Source organism: Pagrus major, chromosome 9 (genome assembly GCF_040436345.1).
Source record: "Pagrus major chromosome 9, Pma_NU_1.0".
NCBI lineage: Eukaryota > Metazoa > Chordata > Actinopteri > Spariformes > Sparidae > Pagrus > Pagrus major.
In genome coordinates, this window is record NC_133223.1 from 23,660,127 (window position 1) to 23,685,385 (window position 25,259).

General features: G+C 42.5%; 1 protein-coding gene across 2 annotated transcripts in view; it reads right to left on the reverse strand.

The window, feature by feature from the left end:
- epha3 (eph receptor A3) overlaps nucleotides 1-23,541 on the reverse strand; it is a 113,557-nt gene extending 90,016 nt beyond the window's left edge. For both annotated transcript variants that reach the window (XM_073473479.1, XM_073473478.1), the window contains exons 1-3: nucleotides 23,432-23,541; nucleotides 15,501-15,565; nucleotides 3,938-4,598 (exon numbers count right to left, since the gene is read on the reverse strand). In XM_073473479.1, the coding sequence (XP_073329580.1) occupies nucleotides 3,938-4,598; nucleotides 15,501-15,565; nucleotides 23,432-23,525 (820 nt within the window). In that variant the 5' untranslated portion in view covers nucleotides 23,526-23,541. The remainder of the gene's footprint in view (nucleotides 1-3,937; nucleotides 4,599-15,500; nucleotides 15,566-23,431) is intronic.
- Between the last annotated feature and the right edge of the window lie 1,718 nt (nucleotides 23,542-25,259).

The window sequence follows — 25,259 nt, forward strand, 5'->3', positions numbered from 1 at the left end:
AGTCATAGGATTAAAAAATTACAAACTTGGCTTTGGAGGCTGAATTTGACTCCGTTTTGAGGTATGCAACATGTAAATACTTGAGAAACCACGGTTTAGACATCTGTCTCTGTTTTATCTCGCTGTGCCACTGTAAATATGTTTTCATCTTGGTCCCTATCTGTCCGTACGACGACCTAACCCCGTGCACTCATCTATCTGTTAACACAGAGGGCCTGAAGAGCGGGGCTGCGCGCTGGGGGCCCCCCAACGGCTGCACGCGGGGGCTGTGGGGGCCTGTTGGTGCAGCTGTCCCACTCCAGGGTAACATAAGACCTTATTAGAGTCCATTAGACCTCTCTGAAACCAATAAGAGATTGTCAAATACATCCAAACATTCACACAATTCACAGAGAGGACGGGAAGTGAAAGGAGGGCGGTAGGCAGGGGGACAGGGGTCTGCCATTTGTCTGGATGTGCTGCTCTTGTATTCACAACTTTTGACCTTTAAAGATTTGAGGGGAAAGGCGAGATTTGTGGATTGAAGATTTAATTATTTAGCTTTAGTTTCCCTTTAATTTATTAGATAAAGACTGAAATGGCATGTAGATACAGGGCACTTCCAATTAAGAGCTATCCTACTTGCTTTTAGGGTTGTCAGACTCCCTTTTCATCAAAAATAAAGTTTAAAAGTAAATGAGACTGGCCCAAATTCCACAGTATCTCATGCGAATTCTTGCATTTGTTATCATTTTTGCCTGCAAGCTTACGTCTCCCCCAGTCTGTTTACATTTTGTACATATAAGGTTTTCATCCGACAGCTGCGACAAAGTCTCCCCTCGCATCTGGACAGGCTCGTCTGGAGTCCGCTGCCCCAGAAAAAGAAGCTTCCCTTTGCCCCGACAGCAGGGGCTTGACCTGGGAGACTGCCTTTGATCTTTAATTAACACTGGGCACGGCTCTGAAGAGAAGGGAGCTGATGAACATGGGAGCATTTAGGAGCCGCTACAATAACTAGGACCGAAGAGAGATAAAGACAGGCTGCTTTTTCTTCAAACCTGCGGCGCTGTTTCAAGTTTTGAGTCGTCGCTGAACAGCCGCAGTGCAGAGGTGGCTGCTTTCAAATACACGATGCTGTGTCTGGCTTCTTAAGCAGAGCGAGGAGCTCTCTCAAACTGAGAGAAGAGGAGCACATAGAGAACGACACGGGCCACAGAAACCAACCAAGCCCACAAGAAAGAGAAGGTGGGGTTTCATGAGACATGCAGCTGGAGCTTCTGTCTCTGACGCCAAAGCCACTGTGAGAAGTTTTCTCTCTGACATCATTAAACAAAATATACAGAATCATAAATCAGTGCAGCATAAAGTAAGCAAGTATATACTGCTTCTATCGTTATTTTACATTATATACTATGGTATTCAAATATGCTGTGTGCTTTAACAGATGTATTTCAAGCACTGCTTTCTACAAAAATGCAGGACACAATTATGCAGCTGCAATGCAAACTGTAATTGATGAAAGCTGTTACACTAACCACAGAAGCCGCACACTGGAAATTTAATTTTGAGTTATCTAGTCATGTCTGTGCGCACACATGCAACTGTTTATGAAGAAAAGGTTTACAGGGGAAAAATAATGAAAAGTAATAAGTATACTTTTGGGGACTTTATAACCCATTACCCTGTGTATTTAAGCAGCCTCGGGTGTGCTGAGTGCTGAGATGAAAGGCTCATTATGACAATTAACTGTTGAACCGCCTGGTCAACATGTTCTTACTTACAGCTTGTCAAATACAGCAGTTTGGTCACTGGCCTTCACACTTCAATTTAGCAGTAATGCGTAATATGCAACGGCCAGTTAGTCTTTCAAAATAAAGCCTGCTGACAAAAAGTTATGTTTAATGACATATTATGGCTAGAGATATACCAATTATTGGCCTGGCCAATTATCAGGGCCAGTGTTTAGCCTTTTTCTGATTAACAGTTTTGGTGATTTTTCTGTCAGACTGCTGATAAAATAGCATGTAACAATTAATAGCCTATAAACGCAAAATAACATAAATCTGCAAAGTTACTTGTAACTAAATGTATCAAATAAATATTGTACAAAGGAAGTTTAAAGTAGAAGGAAAAAGAAAATACTCTAGTACCATCATTATTGTGTAATCTTGAGCTTGAGTTAACTGTACTTAGGTTCACTCCATCACTGGTTGTTCTAAATTTTGATGCCAAGATTTTTATTTTTACTGCAAATGAATTGGTTCCAAATATTGCTTATCGGTCTCGTTGATCTCTTTAGATCTGTACAGGTATCGGCCCTGAAATAGCCATATTGGTCGACCCTCATTATGACTTTTGGACTGTTGTTAAGGTTATCAAATGGTAGCAGTTGGTTAGGTTTAGGCACATATAATACTTGGTTAGGTTTAGGAAAAGATCATACTTTGGGTTAAAATAACTACGTTAAGTCTTGTAACTTGAGTAATGTAAGTGATGCAAGTAGATGATGTTAATCACGCATGTTAACTTACACAACATAATTTAAAAACAAATCAGTCTTGACACTTGGTCACAAACTTGATGCAAACTCTCATTTTTGGGGGAAAAGTCTGATGTATGACCCATCCAACCTCCCCAACCACCCGCTGACTCTGACTTGCCTGTCTCGTTATGCTACCATTTGACTAAAGTAGGGCACTTTAAGAAATGCAATAGAGAGGTAACTATGGCGTCAAACTTAGAAGCCTAGGGCAGCTGACCAGGCTGCTGTATTTGATGCTGCACTGGTTGCTTGATCCCAAATGGATTACATTTACTTCATGTTTTTGGCAAAGTATTGAAAAAATGAGGAGCAACAAGGACAATCAAAGGATGATTACACTCAATATACAAGCTGTCTGAAAACCTGCTGCATCTGCTCGTCCAACCATAAGGTATGGGCTTTTTCCACTGAGCAATGTGTCAGTCCAATTCTACAGCGCCAGGGGCCAAAAAATCTTTAGTGACTTCTGTCATTGTGACATTTCTCTTTCCAATAACCACTTGGCAGCAACTCAAATCAATCCCTCTGCAATACATGTGTGATGATGGAGTCGCAGACAGTCTGAAAATGAAAAGTCAGGCAGCCAGACGTATACTTCTTGACTTTTGCAACCACCTCCAAAGGCGACTTTGGGGTGAGATCGAGTAAATCCAGACTCCAATATCTGCCCACTCATGACTCCACCGACACCCACAACCATCACCGCAACTATTCCATTATTCACCATCCACCCCGGACTGCTCCTTTCTTCTGCGTTATCAGTCCCATCCTCGCTACTCTGGTTAAGATCTTCCCATGGCTAATGATGTGTCACAGAGGAGATTACTATTGAACTACTGCACGCTGCGCCCCACAGACCTGGAGAACACATCACACACGCATGGAAATATATACGCACACAACTATCAGCTAACACTCTGGGATTCTGGGGTTCTTTTGAAGGCCTCACACATACAGAATCAAACATGCACAAGCGTGTACACAACGTTTGGGCATCAGATATTAATGGTTCTGGGCCGACAGAAATGAAGTGTGACAGTCTTTTCATCAAACACTTGGCACACTTTGCAACTGTGGCAAACTTTGCTCTGCGTCACACAGTTTTTTGAACAAGAATGAAAAGAAAGAATGGATATTTTAGATTGCAGGTTGCAAGATGGGATAAGTGAAGAATGGGGGAATTATTGTGGGTGGACCTTTTGTGTAAGTGCATCTTAACCTGTGTGTGTGGAATCAAATCTGTGAATCTGTAGACAGATATTAAAAGCTGATAAAAAAAAGCTTTTTGCCTGGAGAGCTGGAAGTCACTAGTTACAACTCATGTTTGCTACAAAAATTTTAGATTAGATAAGGAGAAAGGTAGAAAGTATGAACAAACAGATATAAAATCCATGACTGAAAGAAGAGCCGTCTTACTTTGGCAGGTGTTGCTTCTCTCCTCGTACCCCGGGTTACATAGACACTTCCCAATAGGCACGAGCCACTCCCCCTCTGTGCTGCAGTACATTCGCGGAGGCTCCTCCTCTTTGGAGTGATTGACACATGAGCCTTTGACCTCCACCAGCGACTGGGAGTCCATGGGCACCGTATCGGGGAAGGTCGCCAGATTCCTCACAGTGTACGGGCACTTCTTGAAGTAAACCCTCACTGACACTAAAGCTACACAGGCGCCCACGTCCTGGAACGCCAGGTAGAAGCCCTTCTTGGTCATGGGACCCACCTCGCGCACCTCAGTGTTGAGCTTGAGGATGCGGTCTCCGAGGTCCATTTGGGTGAAACTCTCGTCGGCGGCGATGGTGTCGATCTTCGAGAACTGGTGCTCCCTGAAGTGGCTGCCCTGGTCGTCGTCTGTCTCCAGGTAGAGGAGGTTGAAGGTCTCCTTGCAGGTGCCCAACACCAGCGGGATGGAGTTGCAGTCCCTCAGGGTGAACTTCAGCTCCACGTAGATCTTCTGGGCCGACTGGCGAGGGATCCAGTTGGTGCGAAGCCAGTTGTTCTGGCTGTACTCCATCACGTTGCAGACCTGGAAGGTCCTGATGGGGGTGTAGTGCTCATCCACGCCACTGATCTCCTCCCACTGAAAGAGATGGAGAGAGGGAGAGGTGGAAGAGAGAAATGGAGGGAGACGAGATAGAGAACCAAATGCAAGGGGAAAAGGGCAAATTTGAAGGAAAATGCAAAAAGAGAGGGATGCAAAGGAAGGGGAGCAGGCAGAGTTATAAGGAAGGACCAGAGAAAAGATAGGTAAAAGATGTCAGGATACGAGGAAAAATTTGGGCAGCAAGGGGGGCAAGGGTTTGGGGTCAAAGGAGAAGATAAAGTAGCAAAAATATTGGAGTAAAGTTGGAGAGGGAATTTAGAGTCAGAGAAAGAGGAAGAAAGAGGAAAGGAGGGGAAGATAGCAGAGAGAGAAATAAAGTTATCTCCACCCTGTAAGCATTTACACATAAATTATTTAGACTCAGATTCACTCTTTGCTGAATACTAAGCATCTAATAAACACTTAAGGGTGAAAAATCACACTACCAGATCTCTTGTAAATGACTCAAATTAATTAAAAGCAAACCTGCTGCCTCAGCCAAATTCCCGTGATTAGAGCGCTGTGAAAATATCTCAGAGAAAAGTGTGGCTTCCCGTCTCAATCCCACTAAATTTGTGTGAAGCTGCGTAATTGCTGTTAAATATTAGCAAGATCTTATAGTGTTTTTTTCCACCCCTTTATACTAACATGTTTTTTTTCTCTACAAGTGAGGACTTTCAAGCTGCAGTCTTGGTTATTTGCATCACAGTACTACTTCTACTAAAGGAAACGTGCTGAATCCACTATGAAACAAAAGAAAGCTACGAAGTATAGACAGATGTGAGTGTATACCAGGAACGTTCGTGTCTATCTTACATTTTCCCTCCACTGGGAGAAAGCAATGAGGAGGAGAGGAGAAGAAAAGAAAGCGGGGTCATTCCTTTTGAATTCAACACAGCGGGAAGACTCATTGATCATGCGCTTTGGCTTCGCTGTCCAGGCAAATCAACACTGAATCAGAGCGATGATGAATGGGCAAACACCTGAAACACTGGGCTCATTGTGATTAAAATGACAGTCATTAGAATGAATGGGCCTAAATGTGTAAATGGATGCGTTTTTCTATTTTCTTTTTTCTCCGTGAAATTCAGAATAGATGTATGCGTGAATGAGCTTCAGAGAGAGAGAGAGAGGGAGACGGGTAAAAGAAAAAAAAAAACACTTTCTGGGTAAGTGGAAACTGAATTATCGCTCCTTTCACACAAGCATTAATGGAAACATAAACCCACACACACATATACATTCACATAAGGCTCATGTGAAGTGTTTAAAGTCCCTGAGCAGGCGGACACAGCAGGTGCTTTCAGCCCCAACACAGAAATTAATGACGAGCTAAGAAAGTCTCGGTTCTCTGTTACATGTTTTTTGTGCGCCTGTGTGTGTGTGTGTGTGCGTGTGTGCGTGTGTGCGTGGGTGGGTGGGTGTAAAGCACATCTATGAGTGCCTGGCGTTCGAGGAGCTCTCAGACTGAAGGATGGCCACTTGTTTTTCATCTCACAGTAAAGTTAATGAAACACCCCTGAGAGAGTGAATGAGGGAGAGGGAGAGGGACAGAAAAAGTCGAGAAAAAGTAGAAGAGATAGAGCTGAAAAATAGCAATAGGAAGAAGGAAGGAGAGATAAAACGAGAGGAAAATTGCGGGGAGAGATTCCATTGGTGTTTAGTCTCCCCCGTCATGCCTTCCTCGGCGTCACCTCATTCATCAGAGCGCAGTCCCGGCTCTCCGCGGGCCCAACAATAACAAGGAGAAGTCGACAGAACAGGAGTGGGGCTAAATATGAAGAGGCGAAGCTAAACCTGACATTTTCACCTCGTTCGACTCATGTGTTTAATCACTCGACTCCAAATATATGTAGGAATAATGACGTGGTGACATGCAGACAGGTTTGATGATAGACCCTGACACAACAGAGCGCAGAGGGAAGGCACGATCTGCCACTATGATTAGTGATTCTGGTGACATTAGGTTTGATAAGACAATGTACTTACTTGAACGTAATGAAAGGGAGGCATCCTAATCTGCTGCATGCTTTATATATTTATTTGCTGTCAGAGTTAAATGTCTCTCTGCCAGGACTGAAAGCAGCACAGCCGGGGATCTAACGATCTCTGTGCAGATGCGATCTGTCTCTGCTGCCGCTGGTTAAAAGATATCAGTGGAAGTTTTACCTGCTAAAAATTCTCAATGCAGAAATATACAGGGACAAGTTCTTTCCAAAAATACATGAAAATACTAAATACTTAAACCTTGTGTGTATAGAACCATGACGAGAGTACATTTTTTGTCTCCCTGAACGTTTACAGAGCACTAATTTAATGCAGCAAATGAGTTTTGAGAGAAACTTAAAGGGGCACTGTGTAGTTTTGGAAAAGCTATTTAAACTCAGAAAGTTAATATTTACAATATCAATAAGGTAATAATACAATTATATTATTTTCATTACTGAGAAAACAAGCCATCCTCGGAGGGAGATAAGGTCCTCAGAACACTGTTGGAAGCCAGTGAGGCGGCTACTCCTGCAAATACACACTAAGTGAAGTAAGGTTGTTTTTTTTTAATTTTGGTGATGTTTATGCACTCAAAGCATTTGGTTATGATTACAGAATGATCTAGGTCTCTCTGGATAGAGCATATTGGTAAATATAAGACATTTTAAACTCTTTGTGGACCTTCTGTGTTGTGCTAGAAGCCGATCGTTTATGTTAGCAGGCTCCATTTCTCAACTAACGCGAGCTACTGTTGTTTTCTGTTAGCGGAGCGGAGAGAGGAGGCACTCGAGAACGTGCATAAAGTCAAACAAATCTTTTGGACTGTGGCGGAAAATCCAACTCAAGTCCTTCAGAAAGAAATCCACAGTCCAGCAGCATTAAACAACTTAAACAAATCGCCCACAGGCTGAGAGAGACAGTAATGCCTCATTTTTCATATCATGTGGTCAATCCGCTCACTTAAAGCCAATAAAAAAGTGATTAATACACGTAAATTGCTACAAATTGCTTTATGGAGCTTCTTTAATGCTGACTGGTAGCAGTGCAGGCAATGTTTTGACCTAAATTTGCCCCCAGAGAAACTTTTTCTTGGCCTTAACTGTAGTGTTTTAGGAGGTGCAAACCCTGGTATCTGGTGCCAAAACACTTTGTATGTAACAATTATGTTCAATCAAAAATGCATTTGGCGAAATAAATGTAATTTCTGGAAGACAGGGTTTCTCTCTGAGAAAATTTGTACCTCACATTTACAACACAACAGTGGCAAACAGCACTGTGGCCGTGTAAACACGAAGGGCACACAGCACGTACAGTATTCTGCCACTGGCCCTGTGCCTTTCTTTCTAACTCTCTCTCTCTCTGCCATCTAATGAGAAATTTAAAGAGGATGGAGCACATTGTAAATGGAGCAGACTTAAGTGTCTGCTCTGGCTTGTGCCCACCCTGTCTGGTTGCTTCAAGAGCTTCTCCGCTTATTCAGAAAATCATTCTTACATTTCATTGTTCCGTGTTTGATTTCCCCTGACCCTGAAAAGTAAGCTACTCAGGCAAAATTTGTTTCTAACGGAACAAATGGCCGTGAGGGTGGAGGGCACAGTGTTTGTGTTTCTGCATGAATGTGTGTGTGTGTGTGTGTGTATTCTCTGTGAGCAGATGTCTTTGTGAGCTGCAGGCTTTATGTCTTATCCCTTTGTGTACTTTCGTGTTCACCGATATGATGCAAACTGGGCTAAATCTAAAGCTGTTTTTGTTTCTGTCTTTGGGAGGGGTCTGAAGTTTGCACACAAACACACACACACACACACACACACACACACACACAAGGGGCTCTAAAATCAAACCCAGGTGTGTGTATGCGCCTGTATGTAGGCTATGTGTGTGTCGGGTGTGCTATATCCTATCCCAGAGGACAGAGATGACTTGACTTGAGCTAGTCTCTGCCAAAGTAAATGAGACCTCTGCTATGATGTGAGGATCCCACTCTGGAGGATAGCATCTATTACATGGAGCTACCCCCCTCCTCTCCTCTCCCACCCCCCCAATCCCCAAACATTACATCATAAGAATGATCTCCTCCAACCTTGAGTCACTTCCCTGGGTTGGTTAGGTAAGGCTTGTTTTATTGTCCCTTGCTCGACAAGGAAAGGAAATAAACAGAGAATGTCTCAAGATAATTATATGGCTCCAGATCCCCAAAAAATAATCTGTTGGGAGAGAGTGATGTGCTCTTTGGTCTAGTGCAGGTATTACTCGTATGGGGTGAAATGGGATTGCAGCAGCCATGAGTCTTCAGCCACTGCTATGAAGAAATAAACCGCCACGGAGCTTGTGCAGACTAGAGAGACAATGTTGGACAATCCTGCAAAACTTCATGGTAAATTCAGTGACTAAATTAAAGGATAAAAAAAAAAAAAATCAATCATTATCTCCTCACTCCCATGGAAATTTAGGGGGGACGTTTCTTAATCCACAAAAGATTATGTGGTAGAACAACTGTAGCAGGTGGGGACAAAAGCAGAACAAAAACATAAAAAAAAACATAAAATGGCTACATACATCTTGTCTGGTGTAATCCAAGTCTCCGGAAGCCCTGAGATCCCAAATTGACTTGAAAATGTGTTATTTACACAGTTCTTTGAAGCCGAAAAATGCACTGTGGCCGCTAAGCTAACAGTGTTAGCGCCCACGCTGCCTAAAGTGAATGCAGTGAGCTTGACTGTGCATCAAGGGTGAAAATAATGTCTTTTTTTAATCAACCAGACAAGCTGTATTAAGTCATTTTATTATTATTATTGTTATGTTTATGTTTGAAAACAAGACCCCATCTACTTCAGTTGTTTAGGAGAATGCTGCAACCCTGTTTTGCTGTGAAGCTCCAGAAATGTTTTGTAGACTAGAAAATGACTGCATTTTCATTTTCGGGTGTCCTTTCAATCCAGACGTAACATTTTCACCGCTACTGCTTTTCGCTTTCTGCAGTAGCATGAAGCTCTGCCACCAGCAGAGGCAACTCCCACAGTGAACGTGTGGATCTGTTTGTATGTCGACCAGGATAAATAAAGGCCCAAAGTGAGCGGCCACCTCCTTGTTTCTCTCCAGGGAGGCATAACTCCCCTCTCCCTGCCCTCTAATTGATATATAACAACACTACGACCCTACACCAGCCCTCGTGACCTCTGACCCCGACCCCTGATGGTCACAGTTGGGGCACAGTTTGGTGTGATCTTGCCCCTGGTTCCTCTGATCTGTGCTGTAGGTAGGTGAAGCAGCCAAAGGGACAGTAAAATGGAGTGCGGTAACTCGATCCGCTCGTGACATTACAACTACGGCAACAGGCACGTCTCAGAGTCACCGAGTCAGCACACCAGTCCGCCCACTTCAAAGAGACGCAGGTCAGTGGGAGTTAATGGACCAGTGGATGGGCCAGTGTAGGGTAACAATGCAGTTATACCGAGACTAGTCATGTTTAAAGAAACAAGATTGAGAATCATGATGCTTTATTCCAAGGTTTCAAAATGATGCAATCATTTTTGCAGTTTTCAATTTCCAATTTGTATTATTTATGTCGAGGATTGACAATTACTGCAATTTTTAAAAAAAATTATTTTATGAAATTAATGGGGTTTCAGTTATGACCTAATACATTTTTTCTTTTTTTCTGTGACTCTATTCTATTAATGATAGGAATAAAGGTCAAATCTTCAGTGTAACAATAATTACTATATTAATAAGATCCTTGCTGCCCAAAAATTATACAATTAATGAAATTGTTTTACTTTATTTTTAATTAATTTATTTTTTATTTTTTATATTTATTTATTACAGAAATATTCAGTTTAGCACAAAATATATGGAGATTTTTCTGTATTTAAATGTTTCTTATTGTTACTTTTCAAGTCAAACTCTTCATTTGTATATCTTAAATAGACTATTTGTGGTCTTTTTTTGGAGATAGACTTGCTGACTGGGGCTTTATAATAAAAATCTTGAGAGAAACAGAGCTCATACAGTACGTAGCGTCTTTACAACTGTCCATTATACTCCTACAGCTGGAGAGGAGTGTATCGAAAGACCGGAGCGCCCACAACAAGTGCGGAGCCAGCTTACATTCTGGGCTCCACAGAGGTCGGCGGGGTCACAGACACGACAACTGCAGCATATCAGTCAGAGGACATTTCATCAGCCGGCCTTACCAAAGGGAGACCCTAATACTCCTCTCTTCTTCGTCCTTCCTCCTGTTTCCGAACGGCTCCGAGCCTTTGCCCCAGCTAATCCTTGTTAATGCTTTGCTCAAGGACACATCAGCAACGACCGCTGAAGGATTCATTCGTTTTCAATTAATTCCGAAGAAACCGCGTCGGCACGACATTCATAATACTGTGGGGTGTTATTGTTACACTGGTAGGACATCTGTTATTCACGGCTGTTTAATTATACAAAGGGCTAATATTTTGTATTGTTTTGGGGAATACTGATATACGACTGGGATGTATTTCTTGTCCTAACGTGCGTATTTGATGTCGTATTTAAACCTTTGTCATGCTGTATCCTTGCTATCAGTCAGACGGTTGACATCAGCTTTTCTTACCAGGACGAATGTAACTATAACACACTTAATACACCCTCCTCTTCCTCCTCCTCCTCTCCGGTCACTCGCCCTGCCCTGTTAATCCTCGTTTATGATGGGCTTTTCTCTGTACTCTCTCTCTTTCGGAGGGTACGGGGAGAACGTTTTATGCTGGTCAGGCTGATTTCCTAGATGGGGTGGCAGCAGGGTGTGGGGGGCTTTAAGAGCCCTTAGGTGACAAAAGGAGTTGAAACAGCAGTCTGTACACTGAGAGGGGGAAAAAAAATAGGAAGCCTGCTGAAGTAGTAGACCCTGATCAAAATATAAAAGACCATGCCTTGCAGCCCCCCCACCCACCCACCCTCTCTCCCTCTAGACCTAAGAAATGGAATGTGGGCTGTGAATGTCTGTATGTTAAATATCTCTCATTATTTCAGACGGTATGTGCAGAGTTAACACACTGTGACTGCCGGGGTGTTTTTTTATAGTCGTCAAGCTTCTTCATCGGGATACAAAAGTTCAGTCAGTGCCATTGTTACTTAGCTTTTTACAAAAGACTTACACAGTCCTGTGGAGAGTATAAGTCTAAATATTTACAGGCAGGATATTTTACTACACAATGTATATTATTATATATTGTATATTATTTTTCTTCTTCTTAGTAACCTCTGCCACACTGTAAAATCTGAACCAATAACCTAAAAAAAGTAGACTAATAATTTTAAGTTGTTGAAACTTTTTTGCTCATACAACTTAAATGTAATAGTCCACTTTAGTTGGTACTTCTGAGGTAATTGGTATCCTGACTTTTCCAAAGTAAAATCAACTTGTAAACTTTAAGGCACAAGGAGGTCATGGCTTCACCCGTGTCCGTTTGTTGACTGATCTGTTGGTTTGTCAACAGGATCACACAAAAGCTACTGAATGGATTTCCGCGAAATTTGGACAGAGGATGTGGGACGGGCCGGAATAGAGCCCATCAACTTTTAGAGCGGATCCAGGATTTTTTTTTCTCACTTTATTTAATATTGCCACATAGAGTGTTTTTAGACATTTCGTCAATTTCTGAGGGAATAATGCATGGATGTCTGGTACCTATGAGTGAGGTGGGGGTATGTGCTCTATTGAGTCTCATTCTAGTTTTGGCACTGACTTCTTTTAATACCAATTTTCCTATAAGGACGCCTGAGTACTGTAACATCTGACACACATGTTTTATTCTAGCATGAAAGAATTCAAACGGTTGTTGAAAATGCTGCAAAATAAGTAAAGTTAAGTTGTGACTGAGTTGAACTGAGGCAAATGTGTGTTTCAATGACCTTTTATAAACTTTTAATATTAAAAATACTTTATTCTCTCCAGATTTCAGATGACCATAAAAACTCTCACATTGCAAAAATAACTAGCTAAGCAGAAATGTTACTTTTTTCCAGTTAATATGAAACAGTCCTGGCAGAAACATCAATGCGGCTGTATCCCCGGTTGGTCCTGATGAAAAATGGACTTCACTCGTTATGTGCCCATTAATTCTATTTTGTATGCACAGCCAGTGTCTGGGGTGTTGGTTTGTTGCTGAAGAATGCTTTCAAAGCACGCAAGAATGTAATCTTTAACACTCTTTAGTCTTGTGAAGGGCTAAGCCCCCTGGACACTGCTCAGCAATCAGCCTGCCTCCCAGACAGATAACAGTATATCTGGATCACATGCACTCGCACACACAGACACACACACACTTGTCAGTCTCGTCGGTGGCTACGGAGTGAACATCCAGGGGAGGCTAAGCTCTTAATTTGTTGTGACCGGAGCACGTTGTGTCTCGGTAGGCCAATAGCCGCGGCCTCTCCATCAATGTGAATGAGTGTTTGTGTATGTGTGTGTGTGTGTGTGTGTGTGTGTGTGTGTGTGTGTGAGGGCTCAGTGCCACTGCCACATTATGAGAAATCATTTGTGAGCAGCAGTCTCCCAGGGCAGGCTGCTTATCGGAGCGCAGTCAGTGGATGACGTGAGTAATTACAGATGATTCACCTTGAGGACTTGATCATCAGCAGTATCTCTCCCTCTCTGTCTCTCTCTCATCCTCTCCTGTCCTTCCCCCTTCTCCTCCTCTCTCTTTCTTCCCCTCTTCCTCCCCTTCTCTCTCTCTCTCTCTACCTCTTTTTGATCCTCCTCCCTTTCTCTCTGGAGTCGTTCTCGTTCAAGAATGACATTGGCTTCCTTTCCCGTAGCATTTTCTTATGAACTGTGCAACCACTTGTTTTTTCTTCTGAACTTTTTCAGAGCAAACAACTTGAAATAAAGCAGAGCTCGCTGCAGAACTTCTATCGCACATTCCGACGTCCATCGCTTCGCATTTTCCTACTCGCTCATACGTGAATAACTTCTATCAGCACAACATCAATCTCTCCCTCGGAATGGTCACGCAATTGTTCTGCAGTCTGCAATCGTCTTTGGACTGAATGCATCTCAACCAGCGTGCACTTTTTTTTCCTTTTCGGGTCATTTTTTTCATTGTGGTTCAACCTCATGAAGAAACTTTGAGCGTTGTGACAGTGCCAGCGCTGTATATGGCCGAGGGAAACAAGGTTTGGCAGCTCCACGGAACAAATGACTGGATTACCTTAAGCCACTGCCAAGGAGTAATTCTAACACTTAATAAAGGAAAAAGAAGGAAGTGTGGTGTGTGTGTGTTAGCAGTCTGTGTGTATGTGTGTGTGTGTGTGTGTGTGTGCGTGTCAGCGAGCCAGCCCCCAAGGCACAGTAGTCTAACTAGTTAGACAAATAAACACTGAGTGAGAGCCCACTGGAGGGACTCTGGTAGCAGAGAGAGAGAGAGGTTGATAGATGAGGCTGCAGACGCCGTTTTCCCGAAAGTTGGGTCTACGTTGTTGCAACGTTGCGAGTTGATTTTGTTGTGGGTTTTTTTAATGAAAGCTACATTATTATATTTTATATTTTGCATTGTGGTAGAAAACGTTTGCGCCATAAATTTCGGCACAAATCTGAAAAAAAATGATTGCCCTCAGGGTCGTTCCTAATTTTCCGGACATTTGGACAGAATGACGCATCTAAAAGTAAGAAAACAATCAGAAATCAGTCAAGTCGAGCAAAATTTAAACTGTAAGGTTAATTGTCTTAAAAATATGTTGTAAGAGCAATTCTGTACCGTTAAAGGTGCATTGTGTAATTTTGGGGAAGACATTTTAACTAAACTTGAAACTAAATAAACACCACCTTTCTAGCTTCAAACAGTGTTCTGGGGATCTTATTTTCCTCTGAGAACAGCTTGTTTATTCAACTATGGAAAAAATAAATATTTCTGAGTTAGAATTATTTCTATTTATTTTATTTGTATTTATTATTTCTTCTCTAAAATGACATAGTGCCCCTTTAATCACATACTTCAATAACGAATCATATTTTACATCCTGCTGAAAGATGTGCCGATTTGTTCCGCACATAATGAACATTGCACGTTATCCAAAAACGTGACAGGAACTCACTAAATAAAACATTTTATGGAAAAAAAAAACATGTATTTAACGTAACCAATTATCTTTAGGAAATGTGCTGGATTTTCCCAATGGCATTTTCAAGTATTATTGGTGTTGACTAGCGATGGTAGCGACTTTTAATCGACTAGTCCGCTAGTCACGCACAACCCTAATTGCAATATGTTGGTAAATATTACAACAGAGGTCTAATCCAGAAGCAGAAACTTTGGTAAGAGATCTCATAATTTATTTTAAAAAAATTTTCAGAATGTTTTCAAGCATAACACACACCAACTTGAAAAATGTGTGTTAGGAGACGAGTATTAAAGCATGTGTGACTGACAGAATGAGGTGGGGCGTATTAACAGTCAAGAACAGATGGATGAACAAGTGAATTTTCAACAATGTTTACATGCAGCAGCAGCAAAATATTTGTTTCTGTTGTTGATGTGGATATTTACTACAAAGGGGTAAGCCCATCGACATTCCTTGTGCCTACAACCTAAAATCCTTTAATACCTTAATCTTTCTTTAAACACCAGGACATACACGCAATACATTTTCCCTTAAGCATCTTGACCATATGGCAAGCTCCGAATGCTTAACCTTTAACCTGCGAGACGGAGAATGGACAAAAAAAAAAAAAAAAAAATCGTCTAAAGAAAAGTGGGTTAATCTGCACTTGGCTCATTGGGTCAACATCACATAGTGAGAACCGCAGGAGTTTGAAAATCCTGATTTCATGTGGCGTGGGCCTGAATCCCACATCCAGTTTGTGTTCGTGGATCTGTCTCCAATATGTCAGCACATTCAGACATGATGAGGGTAAACACAGAGATAGAGGTTACTCACCCCATGCGATGGGTAGGAAATCCATCCTAACTCCCCTTGGCTTGCTTTAGAGTCTAACAGGTTGACTGTGGTGGGGAAGAGAGAGAAAACAAAGAGAACATATGAGTGTCTAGTCCTTGTTAGCCCCAATTAGCCTTCATCTAATCCCGAAGGAGGGATCACCAACCTCAAGCACTGATCATGACTCTATTTACTCAGCTGCCACACACTTACACACACACACACACACACACACACACTACCCATATCCTTAGCTTACCAACTGTGAGAGCCGGCTTTCGTGTCTTGCTGTGTAAAGCATCAAAGCAGAGGTTGGCAAGGTGGACTGGCTGCAGCACAGGTATCCAGGAGAGATATTGAACTAAAGTAGAGCCAGCGTTTCAAAAATCGCAACAGGAAGTGTTTATCCACCCATTTGAGCCTCATTCTTCCAAGCGACACAATGGTGTCACCAGGTATACCAGGTCACATCCAATCATCAGTTTCAGAGGAGAGTGAAACAATATGATTGGCCACGCTGAAAACAAAATCTATTCATAATGAATGACATGGAATTGTATGTGAATGTCCTGCTGAGAACAAACAGAAACTAAGATGCAATCCATGTCTAAAAAATTGATTATAAGGGAGGAAAAATAAGACAAAGTGCTCCATTAGCGTGACGGTACAAGGGTCGGTGAAAGGGGTTCATTTTATATGATGCCAAACTAGCAGCCGTGTCAGTTTTTAAGGTGCAACACGGAGCAATTTTGGTGTCACGACTTACTCGTAATTGCACTTCTTTGTAATTGCCGGCCTCCGCGGACTAAAATCAGTAGGTACACAAGCGCACGCATAAACAGACTGTCCTAGCGTTTATGTACTTGTGTTGGCCAACTTGACTCTTAAACACAATATCTTCTTCGGGCACAGAAAAATGAGCCGCAACATTTTCTATTCTTAGTGTATACACATGGACGGGGTGGGAGTGCAATTGTCAGTGCAGACCAGAGCTTATGGCGGGAGGAGTGACTCCATGGATGCCCCCACCCCAGAAGTCAAACTGTCACGGGCACCAGATTCTATTAAAGGTGCACTATGTAGGTTTGGAGAAGACGTTTTAATCAGAAGAAAAGATGTAGGAAAGACTGAGTATTTATATGTGGCGGACCCTGCCACCTTTCTAGCTTCAAACAGTGTTCTGGGGAGCTTATTTTCCTCTGAGAACAGCTTGTTTATTCAATTATGGAAAAAATATGTATCATTACCTCTTTAACATTGAAAATATTACAATTCTGAGTACTCCTTTATGACGTAATACAAGCTTGTGAGTACTTCCACTTCAAATAAAATAACAGAAAGCAACTGTTAATAGAGCTACAATAAAAATAATGGAAATGAGTTAGCAATATTCATGTAACAATTCATTTTAAAGGGGCTCTATGTAACAATTTGTAGCAATTTACATGTGTTGTTTTAACAAGACGCGAAAAATGAGACCTTCCCCGTCTCTCTCTGTTGCCTATACAAGCCTGTGGACGATTTGTTGAAGTTGCTTAATGCTTCTGGACTGTGGATTTCTTTGTGAAGGACTGATTTTCGAGTGCTTCAGAGCGCAACCACATTAGCTCAGGATAGTTTAGAAACGGAGTCCGCTAACATAAACGAACGACCGGCTTCCAGCACAACACAGAAGTTCCACAGATCCCCTTTAATTTGAAATTCCTGCAAACTGATACGATGTCTTGTTGTTGTGCGACGCTGCTGCAGCGTGAAGAAGAAGCAAACAGATACAACTTGTGGGCAGAAGTGCGACAAATGGTGAGGAGACTCTTATTTGTGCACATTTTATAGCAGTATAGCATTTTTATTATTATTACAAAAAACTTCACTTTCAAAAACTGTTGAATTCAAAGCTTTTTGGAGTTCAAATTATTCTAAAATTATTCATTTATATTATTTCCTTTCCACATTTTGACTTAATAATCATAAAAAAAGTGATCTGCATGAAAAACTAGAGGATGAATAGTCAACTAAAGTAAACTGAACAATAAAGCTGCTTTGCTCCGACGGTCTCCTCCTTTAAGTTTGAACATGAAGCCTCTTTCCCATCCTGCTGAGAGCGAATCAGTCCACAGCTCGACACACACACTCGCACACTGAGGCGAGCGCACGCACACAACAAAGTGAAGCAGCAGTGCAGTCAGGCCCTGCAGCTGTAACTCTATTCACTGTGAAAATATGAGCAATACAATCTCCCTGTATTCTCCCATTCAAAGCTCCAGTGAGAGCGTAGACATCTCCAAAGACAGTCAAAGAGAGTGTTTGTGGGTCAGCGCTGTGAAAACCGTTTTAGTCAAGCAAAATTTACCCCTCACAAGGAGCATGAACGAAATTTTCAGGGGGAAAGTGATTTCGCCGCTCTGGGAACTAATTGTTGTTTCACACTGGAATAAAGGTTGAGATGGAAATCATCATTTTCTCCAGGCAGAGTCTGATAGCTATCAGCCGAGAGGCGGAGAGAGGAGGAAGACACACACGGAGGGAGACTTATTATCACATTCCAGGCTGAAAAAGCCTCTAAATGGAGGCTCACCTGAGCTGCAGCCATGCTAAGCCACTCATCCAGTTGAGTGGCAGTAGACACATTCCTATTAGAGTCTAATGAAGCTATCTGTTCATGTCAGATAATAGCAGCTCAGCATCCAGGGCCATTGCTTCCAATTTACATTTCTCAACGAGCCGAGCCCACCACTCCAATTGAGCCGAGCGGGGGAATTTGAGAGCAGAAAATTAGACGGCTCTCATATCGCAGGAGGAAAAAAGCCCCCTCCAGCTGCACTTGGCTAGGGGGAAATAAGCAGCCGCACACACACACACACACACACACACAGACTCACACACAAAAGCATGCATAAACACTGTGTGTACGGGTGAGGAAAAACACAGAATCACAGCAAAAGGATGCACAGCCAACAAAACTAGTGGAGTAAACACACATCTTTGTGCTGAAATGAACGCACCAAATGAAAAGCATTTACAAACACACACACACACACACACACACACACACACACACAGTACAGTGTGTATTCGCACTCATATTCACATATTCCCGCACATGCGCACTTGAGCGGGTGCAATAAAAAAAGAGAGCAACGTTTGCTGACAGTCTTTCTTACTCTCGCGCCCTCTCTCTCTCTCTCTCTCACACACACACACACACACACACACTCACACACACACACACACACACACAGTCGGTTAGCAAGCTAGCGTCAGCCAAGCATATAGCCCCTGCCCCATCAGGGAGTGCCTCTAAACGGGAACTAGGAGTATTAATAGCAAACTGAGCCAGGCTGTCTGGGAGGGAGCAAAACATCACAGAGGTGGAAACAGGTGAATCGATACATGAAACGCCCACACACATACACTGACCCCAGTGAAGCGGAAGTGGGAGGTTTCACGATGAACTGAAGGGAACACATAGATTTTTTGGGGGTTGGTGCTGCTGCTGCTGGTGGTGGTGGATGATCTATTGTATCATCACTCAGTAAATCCAATGAACACCCTTTCAAACACAACCCCGAGACCACTTTCACTCGCCTGGCAAAGCATATGTTGAAATATTAACACGAAACATTGGAGCAAAGATCCACAGGGCGCCTATTTTGATGTCTATGTTCTCATAATTCAACAGCTAAGTTAGACGTTCGGCAGCAAGCCCCCTCACTTCCAGTAAAATATGATGAAGGAAACCCGATTCACAGCAGATGTACGCAGGAATTCAATCCTCCAGCGGAGACACAGACACAATTAAAACATTGGGACGTTGGATGAGTGAGATGGAGGAGCTGTCAGTCAGACAGTGGGTCCAGAATCAACACATGGGTTGATCAGCAAAAGCGGGGAGAGAGACGCTCCCCATCTGGACCGAGGCAGAGCAGAACGGGGTGGGATAGAAGTTGTGTGCACATGTGCTTCGAATATCTCCGATCTGATGGCGAACACGGCGGAGAGGGCTTTGTCTCTCTCTGCAGCCTGGCTCTGAGCATGTGAAGGTTGGCAGGCCGCAGTGCAGGCAGAGCAAGGCGACTTGTGTCTGTGTTAAAGGGTGAAGTGTTCACCTCCCATTATGAATTATTCAAGTGCAGAGTCGCTCTGTCTGATGTTGCTGCTGCTTGCCCAACCCCTCTGCCCCCATTCCTCTTTCTTTCTTTCTTTCTTTCTTTCTTTCTTTCTTTCTTTCTTTCTTTCTTTCTTTCTTTCTTTCCTCTGTTCCTCTTCTATTCTTAAACCTTATATCCCTGATACACACACACACACACACACACACACACACAGACTTCAACTCACATAAAGACATACAGCTCTCCTGTGCAGATCCAGGTTGTATAATCTTATATTTCTACACTCTCAAACACAAACCTTATGTTTTATATCCAACTCTGAATCCCAAAACACATGCTGTAAAACTGAAGATCTCACTCCCAGTGCTCAGCTCAGTGTTTACGCATATGAATACAGGCCTGTAGTACAAGTAGAGAGAGGGGGGTTATTTTTAAAGGAGGGGCAAGGCTGTATGTAAGCACATTTCCAGCACCTCTGAAAGGTACCATCGCTCACAAGAGTCCATCCGCCCCAGCGGGACCGCTGCGTCTCCCGGGCCAAGCCTCCCAACCGCCGGCTAAAAATACCGGAGGCCTCCCGACGCCCCGCAGCGGGCCAACATCACACCACGCACAAACTGCACCACGGCGAGAGAAAGTTTCTTTTTTTTTTTCGATTCAATAATGGAATTGTTTTTGATTTTTTTAAAACAACATCTAAAAGAAAGTGAAAATGAATCCGCGCCCCTTCAGTGATTTTCTCAAAGGTTTCCTGTGTTTCATTAAACTTTTCCCAAAAGTTTTACACGAGTTCATTACAACCTAATGAAAGTTACACACGCAGTAAATGCTGTTGAAAAAAAAATGTGGCCGAGATGGGGGAGAAGATTACAAGAAATATGACTAAACTTCTGGTTTCTTTATAAAAGAGCAGGAAAAAAATAAAATATCACAAGTTTTCCATTTTTGAGGTTTGTATTCCTTGGAAATATATATTTTTCCTGCTCTGTTGTTGGTGCGCAAGGAGTCCCATAAAGTCCACAAGTTGTTAGAATTTAATTAATTCCTTAATTTGCTCATTTGGAGCCTGAGAAATCTGTCGGCGAATTTACTGCAGATCATTTTATGAACATCGAAGTTAAAGTTCAAAAACAAGCTTCTTTTTAATCTGCTGCGCGCTCACAGGCTGGATCTGATCACCAGCAGCCTGTCGGCATAAAAATAAGAAGCAGTGGAACTTCATTTATCCCAGCAGAGGACAAGTAAAACCATTTGAGTTGGGTAAAAAATAAAAAAAATTAAAAAAAATTAAATAAAAAGGTCAGGTTTGTTATTGTGTCTAATTATAAACTTGAAGTAATTAATGTTTAGTGACTTTTTAACCAGTTAGTTAACCAGTCACACATGTGGTTCCCATCACAATTAAAGTGTCGTTTGATTTATTTTATTCCACAAGAAGAAAACCAAACTCTGCTCCTCATCTGTGAGTTTGTAACTTGTAAGTTAGTTTCGTCTGCTTCCAGCCTGATCTGCATCAGACAACAATTAATTCCGATTTTTGTGTTGATCGTCTGTGGAAGCTGAAGCTCAGTCAGGTTTAAGAAGCAGACGCATTTGCGTGGACAGAGAGACTGAGAAAATAAAACAGCTTTGTACCAGTTCAAAGTGTGTAACAGGGTCAGATCTGCGGTGTAGCTGTCTATATGAATATCTATACGATATGGAGACGGAGCGGCTCGATACTGACACTCTCTGGCAGATTTATGTGTTGGGAAGGTGGATTTTAATTTAATTGGTCGATTTTTTTTTTTTTTTTATAATGGAACTTTTTTGCTTTGTTGCTTTTGCGTCATACGAACTTTTAAACCGGTTACATGATTTATCTCTCTCTCTTTTCCTTTTCTCTCTCTTTCTCTCTCACACACACAAACACACACTTATCATATTGTATGTTCTGTCAGGGTGGCGTGTGTGTTAGTTGTGCTTTTGCTCAGTTCGCTGATACCAAACATCCATCAGCTTTACATCTCGATAAACTTCATTCTTGACTGATATTCATAGAAAATGTGTTAGAATTTAAAAAAAAGTTTTGAGCACAGGAGAGTTTTCACAGGACAACACAGTCACTCTCTGATTATTTTGGGGGGTGAACTGCAAATTGTTCGTCCACTCGTGCTTTCAGGTCAGATAGACGAAATTAAATAAACGCCACTGTCCTACGATTTACGTAAGATACGATCTTTGTCTGACACAGACGAGGCGCACAAAAAAAAGACAGCGAAAAAAACAGGTTTGTAGGTTAAAGTTAGTTGAAGGAGTGTTTTTGACGAAGCAACCAATAACTTCCAATGACCTTCTCATTGGTCACACCAGCAGCGCAGAGTAGAACAAACCCAATAGACACAACACCATCTTGAGGGGCTCTTCTGACGTGGCCTTCACACCCAAACTCTCCAAACTCATCCTCCATCACCAGGACGAGTTACTTTCTTCCTCCCCACTCTTCCTTGCTGTCTCCATGTAATAAGGCACAGGGCGCAGGAACGTTTCATTACCTCACTTGTCTGTCTCTCTACACTGAATTGACAGAGGAGCCTAGATTACGCCTACACTGAAGGCTCATTTAATTACTTTATTGGTGTTAAGGTTTAAATCACTCAGATCTGCGTTACAGCCTTTTGTCTTCTCCTTGTAATCACATCTATTAAGTCAGTATTTTATTAATTCGTTGTATTTTTAAAGGGGAATAAGAGTGACCCGTTACAGAGTGTGACCCACATGTATGTCTCCCCCCCTGTGGACGGTTTTAACCTTTACAGATCTCAGCTGCCCCTTCAGCACGTGTGTGCCATTCATTTTTTACTTTGACACTTTGACCATGACGAGTGGACGTAAAGGTGACCGTGTTGTTGTTTTTGTTACTCTTTTTTTGTGTGTTTGCGCATTTGAGGAAAGTTAAGCTGATCTGTGGCTACATGAGGAGGCTGGTTCACTTGTTCCGGGCGCAGCAGACGCGACTGAGCTGAACGTGGATCAGTCTGCGTTTTTTTTTTCTCAAAATATTGCCACATGCCTGCGATCGCCACAGAAATGAGCGAGACTCGCTGAGAATAAGAAGAGTTAAGTCTTCCCTCGTTTTACGCTCTTTTAATGAAACATAATTTGAAACACATTCGTGAAAAAAAACGGACAGTTTACGAGCTCTCCCCCTCAGCAGCCCACAAGTCAACTCTTTTTTGGATGTATCCAGGTCAGACCCATAAAAAAAGAGACATCCGCGTTTTTACGCACTGTGCGATTGTGCTCATCTTCTATTTATTGCCTTTAAATCGGCGTGGCTGGAGAGCCGAAGTGGGGCGTCTACCCCCAAATGGATTCTTGGATGAAACACAGACATCGGAGTTTCCACGCATCTCTTGTATTAACTTTGGCTGTGGGAGCTTTTAAACACCGTCGTTCAGGGTCATTTAAACAACTATTAACCGCTTCGATCGCGACGTTTTCCAGAATGAGGCTACCTTGTCTGCCTTGTTTGGCCCCACTTTCAAGTTATTGTGTAATTATTGTCTCTAAGTGATTAATATCCCGGCACCGAGTGTCACCTTCACGCGCTTCGGATCGTCTTTTAAATTGTCTTCTTCATAATTTTTTGGACAGAAGCAAGTCCGCGGTGAGCGCACGGCGCTGTCCGCGACGTGTGCCGTGGCGCACCGCTCACACGCACACACAGACACACACACAGGCGCGCACGCATACAGACATAAACACACATGTCCGCAGACAGACATAGAGACAGACAGAGACAGAGAGAGAGAAAGAGAGAGAGAGAGAGAGTCCCCTTACCTTCATTGGGGGGGTAGATGATGGTGAACGCAGGGACAACGCAGGACAATAAAAGAGGTAAAATGAAAAGGAGCGATCGCGGATTGCAATCCATGGCGGCGGATCAGAGGTACATAACTCCATGAAGCCACTGACTGATCTGAGAGCGTCTTCTCTCCACTCAGCTTTCTCCCTCTCTCCTCGCTCCGGCTCCCTCCGGTTGGGGGGAGTTTTCCGCTGGGTCCTACAGAGTCTGACAGGCAGCACAAAACACAAAAACGCAGCGCGCAAGTTCACCACAGGTCAGTTTAGATCCTTTACCACGGGCTGTCTTTCTGGACGTGACTGACAGCTAGTCAGCACATTTCACAGCCAGTTGGCAAAAAAAAAAAATGCAGTTTGATTCACGCAAACTGAGACAAAGGGGGAAATATTATAAAACTGTCTGGGAAGAAAAGGGTAATCCAATCTCCTGGATACATCTCTGCTGTATAATTTGATCACATTGACCAAATATCATCTCACTCACAGTCTTTATCTGCTCTATTCTCACTGGAAGTTGGCTAAAACTACAGTTGGTTTGATTCTGAACAGGAAATGTGAACTATTTGATATAACTACACATACAATATGTAAGAGATTCAACATTTTTATCACTTCAGAGTATCACTTGTGCTCCAGTTGGCCAAATGACAACCTCAGCAGCTCGATACAGGCCTCGATTAGAACAAGTGACTGTAAATCAACCAGTAAGAATTTCTTTTTTAAACAATACTGTGGGAGAGACTATTACAACCTGGTGTTTTCAATCAAACAGACAAACGTGGCCTGGGATTTTTGGATCATAAATAAAGATCCTCTTGGTTTTAGGGTTGTTTTCCATCAAGAAACTGGAAGAGCCACCCGGATCCTGTCATTTTGAAAAGGCCAGGAGGGACTTGTGTTTTAACCCGCGTTCTGGAAGAAATGGAGCCCAGTTGTTTGATTATTTGTCACAGGGAAAATGAGGCGGCTCATTCAGGCAGTGAGTTTTTGAAAGGAGAATTAAAGGGGGCACTATGTAGTTTCGGAGAAGAAATTCAAAGTCAGAATTTTAAGATTAACGAGGTAATGATACAAACTCAGACATATTTATTTTTTCCATAACTGTATAAACAAGCTGTTGTCAGAGGAAAATAAGATCCAAGAACACTGTTAGAAGCTTGAAAGGTGGCAGGGTCCGCCAAATATAAACAAAGTAAAACCATATGAAATTGTGTCGTCCTTTAATCAGTGTGTTTATTCAGTTCATTCAGTCATGAAAACGAAGAGAGTTTGTTTACTTAGTTTGTTCAGACATAAAAAAAAATCAGCCAGTGAGGATATTTCTATTTTGATGAAAATGTCTTCCCCAAATCTACATAGTGCTCCTTTAATTCATGCATGAACACAATTATTTTTGCTTATATAACTGTGGCTGCGATGCCTTATATTTTTATATTTATACCGTTTCCGTGTTATAATGTTCACGTGTCTGACGGACAGAGTTTTATTCCTCATCGTCTGGACGTGCTTGTATTTCGGTCGACTTTGTGCATTTTTCAGTGAGGGCCATTAGGGGCCCCTGACACCACAAGACTTGATCCACGCTGAAAGGCAGGGGTGGCAGTGTAGCGTCAGGGCCCTCGCTGAGACGCCAGCTGTTGTGGTGGGGGGTTGGAGGCATCTGACGTATGGGAAAAGTTAAAGGACGCGGCACACACGAGCACAGCGATAACACTGAGGGTTTGTCGAATCTGTCAGAAAACTCAAATTATTTTTACAGTTTCCTGGATGTGATTTATAGCAGCGTCGGTCGTCTCGCTCGGAT